Genomic DNA, 12764 nt, shown 5'->3' on the forward strand with positions numbered 1-12764 from the left:
ATCCTCATTTTCCGAAGCCAGTCCCCGCCCGTGCTGCTCTACGTCGGAATTCGGCACGCTCAGCACTATTGCGTTCCGGAAAAAAGTGCGTGAGCGGTGTCGTCACACCGAAAAATCGGTTTAAAAGCCAGCCAAATCGTCCAAGCATTCAGTTCGCTACGATTGTTCAACCGATTCTACATCGATGAATTCGTTAACAGCATGTCTGTGCGGTTTGTTGGTAGCTGCGATGGCAGTGCAAGCAATGCCAGCTGGCAAACTGGAGACCAAGATGGCCGAATCCTCGGCGATCAGTCCCAAGGATTTCCATTTGGAGGATGCGGGTGCTGAGAAGGACAGGCTGAAGAAGCAGGCGTCCTTCTGCGTGGAGATCCGTCCAGGTGCTCAAAATGGACAGCAGGTGTCTCAGGATGGGTCGCAGATGAAAATGCAGGGCCTGAGCGTGGTGCAACAATCGCAGGTGGCGCCAAAGATGCAGAGTTACAGCTTCCAGCAGGCCCCGCAGCCTGTGCAGTCTCTGGGAGTCTTCCAGGCTCCTCAGGTAGCAATTGCGTCGTGCTTTCTAATTTACCATGCTTCTCTCGACGCATAAATTCACTATGATCTGCATGTATCTTGATTTTGTGTTATTTCTTGAGAATCGTGAGAGATTTAAAGTTTTCGACAAAAGTTGTTCGTTTTTCGTAAGAGCTCTCATTTAGTAAATAATTCATCGATTGTTAATTTCGATCGATGAAAATGTACACGTAATTCTCCATTTTGTGTCATAAGTCTTTGTAATTATTTGTATAATTTAAAGGGAGAACTTATGCGTTCGAAGTTTTTTTTATCGCTTATGGTTACAGTAACACTTAATTTCTCGGTGATTCGAAGAATTTATTCGAAAAATTGATTCAAAGGATGTCTTCGAAACGTTATTCGAGAATTTATTCGAATCATTATTTGAATGTAACATAATTCGAATAAAACTTTACTCGAATCATTATTTGAAAGAAACTTTATTCGCGAATCATTATTTGAATAAAACTTTATTCAAATCATTATTTGAATTCGTTATTTGAATAAAGTTATATTTGAATAATTTATTCGAAAGATTAGTCGAATAAAATTTTATCCGTAAAATTTATTTTCAAACTGTACGAAAAAATATTCATAAAATTTATTCGAATTGTTCAAATGAAATTCTACTTGTATAATGTCCAACTCTGCTATTCCGCCATATCGTTGATTTCATCGCCACTGTGAATTCTGTTGGCGTAGTACCGATCTCCAAACTTCAACGCTAATTGATAGTTCTTAAAAATTCGTACCGACGGAGCTTGTGTGTGTTATGAAATAGTTTTCCATCCTCAGGCATACGTGGTGCCCCAGCAGTCGTTCGTGGTTCCCCAGCAGGTGGTGCCCCAACAGGTGGTTCCCCAGCAGATGATGCACCAGCAGGTGGTCCCTTCGGTGCAGACTCTGCAGATCATCCAGCCATCTCAACCTTGCCCTCAGGAGTCGAAGGTGCAGATCGTAGAAAGGAGAGTCGAGGTCCCAGCACCGACTCCAGTCCCCGAAGTGGTCACTGTAAAGCCCCAGCCCCAGCCCGAGAGGATCGTGGAACCGCAGACTCAGGTGATCGAGACCATTAAGCTGGTCCCAGTGCCCCCAGTTTGCAAGGATAAACTGGTTGTCGTGCCCTCCAAGCCCATGGTGGTCGTTCCTGAGCCAACTATCGTCAAGGTGCCTCATTGCACTCATCAAAGCGAAGGGATGACCTGCAACTGCAATCAACAGGCGATAAGGGCTGCCGCCGTAGGACCTGTTGATCACATGCATCACATGCACATGAGGGCTCATACTCATCCCATGCACCTTGGCAAGATGATGACTGACTTTCGTTTCCTCAAGGACCCAAAAGCTTAGAGGTAGGTGAGGAAATGTGTTAAATGAGCATTATTTAGGGACTTCGGAGTGTTAACCAACGCGGGGGTGCTATTGAAATATGAATTCAGGCAATTTTATGAATCTAGGGAATTTCGGTTTCATGAATCGGTGGCTATCTTTCGGGGATTCACAGTAAAACAGGTTAGGGAAGTTTTTGTTTATTTGTTAACCTGGTTTTACGAGATTCACAATGTTGAATTCTGGGGGAAATTCTGTTTTATAATTGCATCAATGCAGAACAGAATTATTTGGAACTTAATTCAAATGGACGGGTTGACTTTTTTAGATCCAAGTTCAGGAAATGTGTGGTTATGTTTGTCAGTTTCCGGCACTCTGCATCGAGATTCCTTCAAGTTAGATGCTTGAGTAAATTGATAGTTCGTAGGGTTGAGAAGGAAAAATTTTCAATTCTGAGTCTAGCAGTTTGGGGAATTCTTGTTTTATGAATTGGTGGCTATCCACAGGGATTCGCAAAGTGGCAAACTAGAGAATTATTGGATTATAAATTCATAACAGTGCAGGTTACTTACGATATTAAATTCTAGGGGATTTTTTACTATGTAGAGCAGAATTGTTTGGACCCATATTCAAATGAAAAGTTGATTTCCTTTTTAGCTTCAGGTGTAAAAAATGTGAGGTTATGTTTAACAGTTTCAGACATTATAATATTGGGATTCCTTCGTGACAGAAGCTTAAGTAAATTAATGGTTTTTCAGCTTGAGATTTTTCAGTTTTTCAGTCCAGGAAATTTTGTGTTTCATAAATTGCTGGCTTGTCTCTGGATATTCAGTGTGTGGCAAGCTATAGATTTGATTTATAAATAGAATGTTTGGGGACAGAGTGGTGGTCTAGTGAAAATGTTATTTTTATAAGTCCATCTATACAGTAAATATCTATTTTAATCTTTATTCAAACGAAAAGTTGATTTTTTAGCTCTGAATCTAGTAAATGTGAGGTTACGTTTGGATACTTTTGCAGCACGACGTATTTCTTACACTACAAAATTAAAATTTCTTCTCTTCTTCTATAAGATGTTTAATTAAACGCATGATTCATGGGGCTCGGGCAAAATCAAAAAATATTAAACGACCTTTCACGAATCCGTGGCAGTTTAAGGCTAGGGAATTATTGGTTTATGTGCTGGCAACAGCGCCTAGGGGATTCAAAATGTGGACTTTTAGCAATTCATGTGAAACAAAATAATTCAAAACTTTATTTCATTAATCCTGAGTGATTTTTATTGAAGTTTCTGGGATTATTAAATAATAATTATTAAGGATATTAAATAGACGGGGACATTAAAAGAGGGAATTAAATTAACATTGCAAAAATTCGTTATCCGATGCGAGAATAATAATTCCAACAATGTGTAGATTTATTTCAGCGAGCCTGGTGAAACTGCGAAATTTAATTTCGGCACATTCTCTGTATCGCAGATGAGCAATACACGTTGGATTTTCTGATGACTCTACAGCGAACGCGATGACGATCGATCTGTAGGACTCTAAAAGTAGATTCCGATGTAATGCTTCTGTACGCTCTGCGAGATCAAATAAAATGAAAAATTTGATGATACAATCACGTTGTTCAGCCGGCTAATTAGCCAACAACTCCCTGTAATAAATTTCCTACGAGCTAATTTAATTCCCCATCGGAAGTTTCCTCACCAATATTTAAATCTTCGGTCCCTCTATTTATTTTAAATTACGCTTTTCGGTTCGGCGGCTTTTCACGTGAAATAATTACACGCCGTTTAATTTATCTCATTACGTTCATACTTGCTACAATTACGTCATTGATTAAACAACGAACAGCCGTACTTTTAATAATGACTCGAACATTTGATACGATTTTAACACACTTCCCGGCCATTAATTCTTTTCAGTTTCTATTCTTATCGTTGTTTAAATAATTTATTAAATGGAAGGTATCGCTATTACGAAATATTTAAACAATTTCGCAAAATTAAGCTAAAAAAGGTAGTAGGCTCCTATATATTTTGTGACTTTTATATAAATTAATTTCGAGCGATGGATAAGCATATAATTTTATAAATTTGGCATACTTTGGGCAGACTTGGCATACTTTTACACTGTCCGACACGATTTTTGGGTTCCTATAGCCACTATGAAATTCTTGTAGAGCTTCACTCCCTGAACAAGAATCCGTAAACCGAATTACTCCATCACCCTCAGTTTTTTAAATAAACGAACTTTTGTAAAAACCCAAAATTTTCGACAAAAATGAGGTATTGCAAGAGAAAAGTAAAAACGTTAGAAAGTTCTAATTGGTGTTGAAAGATAGAGGAGTTACCAACTCCAAATACTCTGGTGTGATTTTTTGTGTGAAATATAACACAGTTTGGTGATTATTATCCACAGAAGTATGTAAAAAAAAACAGAACATTGAAGTACTAAACAAAGTTCAAATATTATTTACGAAAAGTGGATGCCCCATTGGATCTCTCCATCGGTGTCGATTACGCATAGTTTCGGCCCTGTCAGACAGAGAGAAGCGAGCAGCGAAGCTCATGGCGGCAAAACGTCGTGTACATGTTGCCGTCGAACATTTTCTCGATCTACTCGAAATGTATATCGTTCCGACGCTTTTACCGGGCCGTTTCTTCTTCAGAAATGTCTACAGAATCCGATCCTGGGTAGAGTTTTCGTGCCGAACAAAAAACTTTTCGTAAAAATACAAAAATATTGCGCAGAAACTGCTCACGTCGACACTTTTTTAAATTTTCACATTAATTTATTGTTATTTAGGACCAAAAACAATTAATAAATTGCATGTCATTATATTCGGGAAACTCTCCTCTATCTTTTAACACTAATTAGAACTTTCTAACGTTTTTACTTTTCATGCAATACCTCATTTTCGTCGAAAATTTTGGGTTCTTACAAAAGTTCGTTTATTTAAAAAACTGAGGGTGATGGAGCAATTCGGTTTTCGGATTCTTGTTCAGGGAGTGTCACAATCTTGTCGGACAGTGTAATTAGTGATATATAAATTGTGACAATTAATATCGTTTTTTAAAATCGTTTTACACTCTAAATTACATACACATAGCTTTACTATTAATATTATGGCATCGACATAAAAATATACGTCATTAAACGTGCAGCAACGCTTTTACGCTTTGAAAGATCTTCGAGAAACAGGTCTGTCAATTAAAAATATTGGAAAAAATTATGGCATTGGCATTAGAACAATTCAACGCATTCACATGATGCTACAAAAATGAATGCGCTTGGAAACAAAAATAAACGCGAACTTCAGCGAAGAAAAATAGTAAAGCTACATTATTACGATATACTAAATAAAAAATTATTATCATGGTTCGTACAAAGAGGGATACTAGGAGACCGTATAACCGATGCTCTTATATTAGACAAGGTGGCGGAATTAAGAGAAAATTTTCCGTCATATTCGGGATTTAAAGCGAGTCATGGGTGGTTAACAAGATTAAGAGACAACATGGCATACGCTTATCAAACATAGACAGGGAGAAAGCTAGTGTTGATCAGGATGCATCAAATGCTATTATAATCGATTTTGAAAAGAAGGTAGAGGAAGAAAATATAAGTTTGGAAAATGTTTACAATATGGACGAAGGTGGACTTGTATGGAAAGCACTTCCAACAAGAATACTGGCTAGAGAAGAACGTTCCCGGCGAGGTCGAACAGTGAACTGTTAGATCTACGGAGGTCGTAAGTCTCCGATTAAATCGTGTATGACACCGAGTCTGCGCGATTTCCTATGACTCTTTCGAGTGATACGGATGGTAAGTTGATAAAGAATGGTTTTAACATTGGCTGATATCAATAACACTATATTTTAACATAACATAACAATTTTTAACGCTAGGGTGACTAACTGTACTTGGCTTAGAATGAATTGAGTTGATGGTGAGACCATCGACGGAGTCTTAACCAAATTTTTTACGCGTTGATGTCTGGTTAGTATTTATCCGTTCGTTGTCTGTTTTGTTTTTTAAGAAGATTCGTTAGGGGCGTGAAGTTTTCAATGAGACACTCGGATTCAATGTTTTTTCAAGTTTTCCGGATCTAGAAAGAGAGGCAGTCGTTTTGATATATTTATATTATATATTTATATATTTATCACCTAATACAGTATCTGATCTGGAACCAATGGATCAAGGGATCATAGGAAAAACAAAAAGGTGACCGCCCCGAAGTAACAGTCACTTGCAGGTATGAATCGTACCTGCGAGTGAATCTCACGAAGAATCCGCGCGTCTCGAAGGTTGACCGTGGCGCAGGTAATAAGACTGGGGAAAAAGTGGGTAATTGGGTAATTGGTGTTGTGCAGAAGGTAAGGGGAATACGTGACGGTGAGAGAATTTTGGCGACCAGATGTAGGCAGCGTTGAAGGAAATATTACAGGCAGGAAATAACGGCTTTTCGGTATAATTAGATACTATTATTACGGTCGCTTATTTGTTTGTGGAAAGACGCTTGCAGTACAGATGGAGTCGTTTGATAATTTTCGGAATCTATTGTATGGTAGGGACGGTGTTGGGTCGAGCGTTCGAGCCGCGTATGCTTTATTACTATCGATAGCTTCTATATACTTTTAACGCGGAACAACAAGTCTTAATGGACATGAGGCGAAAAAAGATAGAATTACAATTGGCTTATGTGCAAATGCGTTAGGCACACATAAGATTATGCCTATTGTAATTTATAAATATAAAAACCTAAGAGCTTTGAAACATGTACTTTCATTACCTTACAGGCAGGAAATAACGGCTTTTCGGATAATTAGATACTATTGTTAATTTTACTATTGGTAATTTTCGGAATCTATTGTATGCTTATGTCCCGACGGTGTTGGGTCGATCGGTCGAGTCGCGTATGCTTTATTAATATAGATAGCTTCTGTAATACTTTTAACGCGGAACAATTGTAGTTTCTAAGTTGATGATTTTTTCGAGCCGTCTTCTTTCCGGCAATAAAGTCATTTCTGCATTTTCGAGTAATGCACGCCTCATCGGCAGCATTTTTTATAATAGGGTCATTAGCACGCACCGCTTCGGTCGCCCGTCCAGGCTTTCTTGCTACCTGCGGCACTGCGTGCTACGTCACTTTTACATCCCCTTTCATCGCGTCACTGATCAATCAATTTCTATTCTTCGTTTCTTGTGTCATTGTGTCATTCAACAAAAAGTCTTAGTGGACATGGGGCGAAGAAAGATAGAATTACAATTGGCGTATGTGCAAATGCGTTAGGCACACATAGCATTATGCCTATTGTAATTTATAAATATAAAAAGCTAAGAGCTTTGAAACATGTACTTTCATTACCTGTAATTTTTAAATCGCAGTCAAATGCACGGATGGGTAGAACGTTATTTTCAGATTGATTTGAAAACCATTTCAAACCATCAGTAAAACAATATCAGGAGGAAAAACAAATATCGGAGAAAGTAAAATGATGTTAAATGATTGCGAAGCCTACAAAATTTCGCTACAAGAAGAGGAAGATTTTAAAATTATATATTTACCATCTAATACAGCATTTGTCCTGGAACCAATGGATCAAGGGATCATAGGAAAAATAAAAAGAATTTTCCGGCACAAGCTTTTGCGACTTGTTTTAACATATGATCAAGGAATAAATGAATTTTATGACGATTACACATTAAAAACCTGTATTGACATTTTATCGGATTCGTGGTTCAAAGTTACAACAAAGAACATAAAAAATGCATGGAATAAACTGCTACATAATAATAATCCTGCTGGCCCTTCAATTCAATCACACATGGGAGAGTTTGAACCTGATTGGCCAGAGATAATGAGTGCAATTACAGGAGAGCAATGCACCCTGATACATGCCACACAATTTTTATTAGACTGTGAGGAGGAAGAAAGAAGGAACGAAAACGAAAAAACAGAACTGCAAAATGAACCAAACAACCACAATAAATTACATGCGGCCCTTAAGTTATTGACATCTTACAGTAAAAGAGAACCACCTTACATACAACACCTTATGGAGGCATTAAAATTATATCTTTTGAGCAAGGATAAATTAAATAAGTAAGTACATACGTATTCATATACAATGGTAAAAATTTGCAGCCAATTTGAATATGAATTATTTACAAATTAATGTTTTTTTTTTACATTATTTGTTATTAGAAAATAGAGGAAAAACACCACCTTGTTATAACGACGTATTTTATTTATTACGTAATTTACTAAAATAAAATGAATTACAGATTAAGTATCAAGTAAATAAATGTTGTTCAGTCTCATTGCAAGGCTGGAAATCTGTTTCGGTTTCCTTCCGTATTCAGGAAGAAGATCCGAAAGAACGAAATTATTTTATTGTGAAAAGGTGAAAGTTTTAGTATTTTAGGTGTACCCGGTGACTACGCGACGCATCCCGATTGCCATAGCCAGGGTGGTACCAGCGATCGCGAACTCTCTGACCACCCTTCGTACCTGCGAAAACTGTGACAGCAGCGCACCAATTTGCATCTGATCGATTGTACCAAACCATCGGAAAATAGCATTTAAAGCGACAAATTTGAATTTTTTGGGAGAATCAAATAAACATCATTGCCTAAACTTTTCACCATCGCACACCACGTGCATCTTGGCAGCGCATTACGCGCAACGTCTATCGTCTTTGATTCTATTGGCAACAGAAATATCTGTCCAAACTATATCACGTTTGGTCTCATTTGAATCAGAAATCCATCAGCAATATGTTAAAAAAAAATCAGTATTAAAATGTTAAAATTAAAAAAAATCTATGTCATTGTATTATGAGCTGTCTTCCGGGAATTCGAGTCAAAGGAGCCGGGGCGCGTGCAGCAGCACACGTGTTCACCGACTCGCATAGCGAGAAAATCGATAAATTACAGGGTCGCGCAATATCTCGGTGTCAGAAGTGGCATACTTAAGTCGCGCCAGGAAGAGAGACACTACATGTATATACATGTATATACGGTCTAAGGACGTAACGCCCACGCGACACAATCTCTCAATAAGAGCGCGGTCCCTAGATCGAGATGTTCGATCTCAATCCATAAAACCGCGGTGTCACCAGTCTGGTTCATAACGCGTCACGGCTGTCTGGCCTCGGAAAGCGACGGAGAGGCTCTTCGGAATCGAGCAGATAGCACCGTAGGACCGCTGTCAGCCGGCAAAGACCGAGCACCCGGCGATCTATCATCCGCGATCCTCTCCCGGGAACGATTGTTAAAGAGTTTCGAATGACGGCCGGCCATTTGCGATCGATGGCCCATCCACGCGCGAGCGCGATATCGGTTTTTCCACCTAGAATTAGTATCTGGCTACGTTCAACCCCCCGTTTGACTCGGCAGCCGTTCCTCCCCCCCTCTCCATAAGAGACGAGAAGAATCCCGGGGGTTATAGGAAGAGGATTCTCGAGGTTCTAATCTCCTGATGGTCGGTCAGCTTAGCTTTTTACGGGGGCCGTATGAAAAATCTATCAGGGTTAAAGCGTCGCTGAATCATTGATCGCTTATGCACACCGGCGCGGCTTTATCGGATGGATTCTCCTGTGAGGAACCGTTTCCGAGCGGCGCGCCGATTTGAAAAATTCAGCCGCGTACCGGGCACTAATAGAGGACTTTTTGCAAGTTGACGAGCCATCCGAACCGGGTGCGCCCGTTAATTATTTTATGACGCGACGTCCACGGGATTCGCGGCGATGCTGGGGGAGGACTTAGGCTGTCTTCCCACTTGGAACCGTTTTATAGCCAATTTCAATCGACCGATTTCAATGAAATTTTCAGCGTGTACAGGGTGTTCCACGTAACCTTTGCCACGATTTTTTCCAGCATCTCCGGCGGTCTAACAAATAAACGTTTCGAACAAATGTTACTCGGTTTTTAGCCGGCTACGGATTGCGATATAAAAAGCTTCGGAAAGAAATATTTTACGTAAAGAAATCAAGGTCACTTTCATTTTTTTTTAAGTTGCACAAGACGAATTCGATGACCTGTTATACCACGACCTTCGGATGACCTTGACGTAACACAGTTTTCAATGACAACATATCACTTCGTTGATCGCATTTTTTGTGCGTCAAGGTTGTCCGTAGGACATGATGCAACATATCGTTGGATTCGTCTTGGCACAAGCTACAATGATATGAAGTAAAAGATATAAGATGCAATTTAAGAAAATGAAGGTGACCTTAATTTTTTGGAATAAAACACTTATTTCTGAAACTTTTTATACCGCATTATTCCGACTATTTTTTATTCAAATTAACATTAGATTTACGGAACCCGTTAAAATGGCGTGTCACCAATTTTTTAATTTACGATTACGGCAAATGTTACAATAACACTTGTTGAGAATCAGAATAAACGTCTTATTGTTACTTTTATAAACTCATTTAAAACAGCTGTTTTTTGTCTAAAAATCTAGTATTAAATAAATATTCCAAAATGTATAATCTTATCTACAAACATCAATTCATCGAACAGTAGTATAAATATTCAACAATAACATTTTTAATCGTCGTAAAATCGATGATAATATTATACCCTCTGAAAAGCGTTCCGTAATAGGTACAGTAAATTCTCCTTAATTGATGCTCAGCTTAGAAACAAAAATGGACAATTTGGGAAGAAGAGATACAATTATTCGAGCTTTGCGGCTCGTTTTTATAGTTAACGATCGTCACCAGCTATAAAAGCGAGCCGCAAGGACACGAAAGCATTCTTTTTGGAAGAAAATTGCTGCTATATTTTTAGACATAATCATTTCAAATTTATATTTATTTATATGTAAAATAAAATTTGTATTCTAAAGATTTCTATGGAATTTTCAATGAAATAATCATCAATTATTAATGAATTGAAAATGAAATAAAAATTGAGACCATCTTCAACGAAAAATTTTAATTCTGACCAACGATGCCCTAAAATATTGGTAGCGGTACGGTAAATTTTGTTGGCGCCTCGGAGTCGCCATTCGAGTGCAAAGGGTTAGTTTTTATAATCAATCGTACGTCAGCGGTGTCTGGCATTCTTCGAGCGTCATTTAAAAATGTTTATTGCTCCATGATATAGTAAAAAAATATACGGTTACGATCGCGAGAGTCTACAGAATCGTTCTACGAAAAATTCGTGCCTCTAGCGTCACAAGTTACACCGGGAAAAATTCTCAAACGCGATAATTTGTCTGCTGAAAAAGAAACTCATCTCCCAGCAATTCGAGTTTCAAACTGAAATCTTCGAAGAACCGACAACGAGATCGAGAAAAGATCGTCTCGCGACGTGTAAATGAAATCGGAATCTACGAGATAAAATTCATCGTCGGTTATCATCACGGCCGGAAGCGTGACCGCGGCCTAATAAGTGTCCTCGAGCGGGTGGTTTCGCTCACCTCTTGGAGCTCTGCGCGCCCATCGCGGCGATCACGGCCGATTGGCGGGAAATTCGAACGGGGTTCCAGCGCGTCCGCGGTGCGGCAACAGCAATCAACCGAATAATTTAAGGGTCCATCGAGATAACGGTAGGTTACGACGCGGGTCGCGTCTGTATTTCCGGCATCGATGCGAACCTATTCGCTTAACGACGAGATTTCCCACGATGCGCAGCACGCACGCGTGCACAAATCGAGAGGACCGTTCGATACAGTCTTTTGTCCCACTGTCGCTGTTAAAATAACGTGATTCCGCGAAAGACACCGGGACAGGAGCGTAATAGAAACACTGATACCGAACCGGCCGCGGCCGGCCGATCGTCACCGATTTTACGATTTCCCGCTAGCTCCCATGGACCCCCGTGGACCCCCATGAAACCAATATGGCCGCCGGGAAATAATGGGACAGTAGGGCAGCTCTCTCGCGATACCCTGTGCGCATTTTATGCGAAATCAACTTTAAATTCATCGCGCCCCGCCAGCCGAGAATCATTCTCCCCGACGTGAAACAATTCGCTCGATTCCATTCGAAACGAGATTAGTTTTTTGGTTGATGCGCGCACCGGGACGAACATGAATTCTTCTGGAAATTTGGCGGTACGTCATGCGGCCAGAATATGCCGTGAAATATGATCGCCACGTATCTTTCTTTTAGAAAATTTTAACGTTTTCGTGGAATTTTTAGTCCGTTCTTCGATTTCCCAGGTTTTATTCGTCGATTGTTGTTTATGTATTTAATGTTGTTTTTATGTTGTATGGTTTTTAGTACGGTTTTTTGATGCAGCAATGGCTCGACGAGCATCACGGGTGATCAATTTTATAATTGTATGAAGTGATTGTTTAAACAATTTTTTATCTGGAGCGAGCGTATTTTTACGTTTGCAAGAAAATATTAATATTTCTTGTCCACGACAACATTGAGCTTAATACTAATTTTTAAGCAATTTTTAAGAATTTTTTGGAAAAAAACACGAGACTCTGACCTTTTTTTATAGAAAAATTTTTCGAGTTGGAGTAACTTACTAAAAATTGTTCCGGGTATTCAATTTTATAATCATTAATATCTGATGTTTGTTTAAACTGTTTAATTCTAGGAAAATACGTAGCAAAATATATTTAATGATAATAACAACCTTGAGGAAAACACTAATTTTTTAAAGATTTTCGAAACAACATGAGAAGTTGACGATTTTTTAAATTAGCAACTAAAGCATTCGAATAATTTTCTTTAATTAAATGATTTAATTTTCAATAATAATAATAATTATATAACTATAAACAATTTTCGTTAATTTAATTCAATAATTTTGTTAAATACAATTTAATTTTGTCCAATAAGTGTTAATAAATTATTTAAAAAATGGCATTTTAGAAATCGTTTTCGGTAAAATTAT

General features: G+C 38.6%; 1 protein-coding gene across 1 annotated transcript; it reads left to right on the top strand.

Moving 5' to 3' along the window:
- The first annotated feature begins 214 nt into the window (after nt 1-214).
- LOC143261727 (uncharacterized) lies at nt 215-3507 on the top strand. Its single transcript, XM_076527953.1, has 3 exons — nt 215-541; nt 1354-1910; nt 3366-3507. The coding sequence occupies exons 1-2, from the start codon at nt 230-232 to the stop codon at nt 1906-1908; spliced, it is 867 nt and encodes a 288-aa protein (XP_076384068.1). The 5' UTR covers nt 215-229; the 3' UTR covers nt 1909-1910; nt 3366-3507.
- The last annotated feature ends 9257 nt before the right edge of the window (nt 3508-12764 follow it).

The sequence above is a fragment of the Megalopta genalis genome, unplaced genomic scaffold, assembly GCF_051020955.1.
Source record: "Megalopta genalis isolate 19385.01 unplaced genomic scaffold, iyMegGena1_principal scaffold0063, whole genome shotgun sequence".
NCBI classification, from domain to species: domain Eukaryota; kingdom Metazoa; phylum Arthropoda; class Insecta; order Hymenoptera; family Halictidae; genus Megalopta; species Megalopta genalis.

What these genes read in the sequence shown, in the direction of transcription:
- LOC143261727 (XM_076527953.1), top strand. Translation starts at nt 230, where the DNA reads ATGGCAGTGCAAGCAATGCCAGCTGGCAAACTGGAGACCAAGATGGCC. An exon ending in GAGTCTTCCAGGCTCCTCAG is followed by an intron (nt 542 to 1,353) that starts GTAGCAATTGCG and finishes TTCCATCCTCAG; the next exon opens with GCATACGTGGTGCCCCAGCA.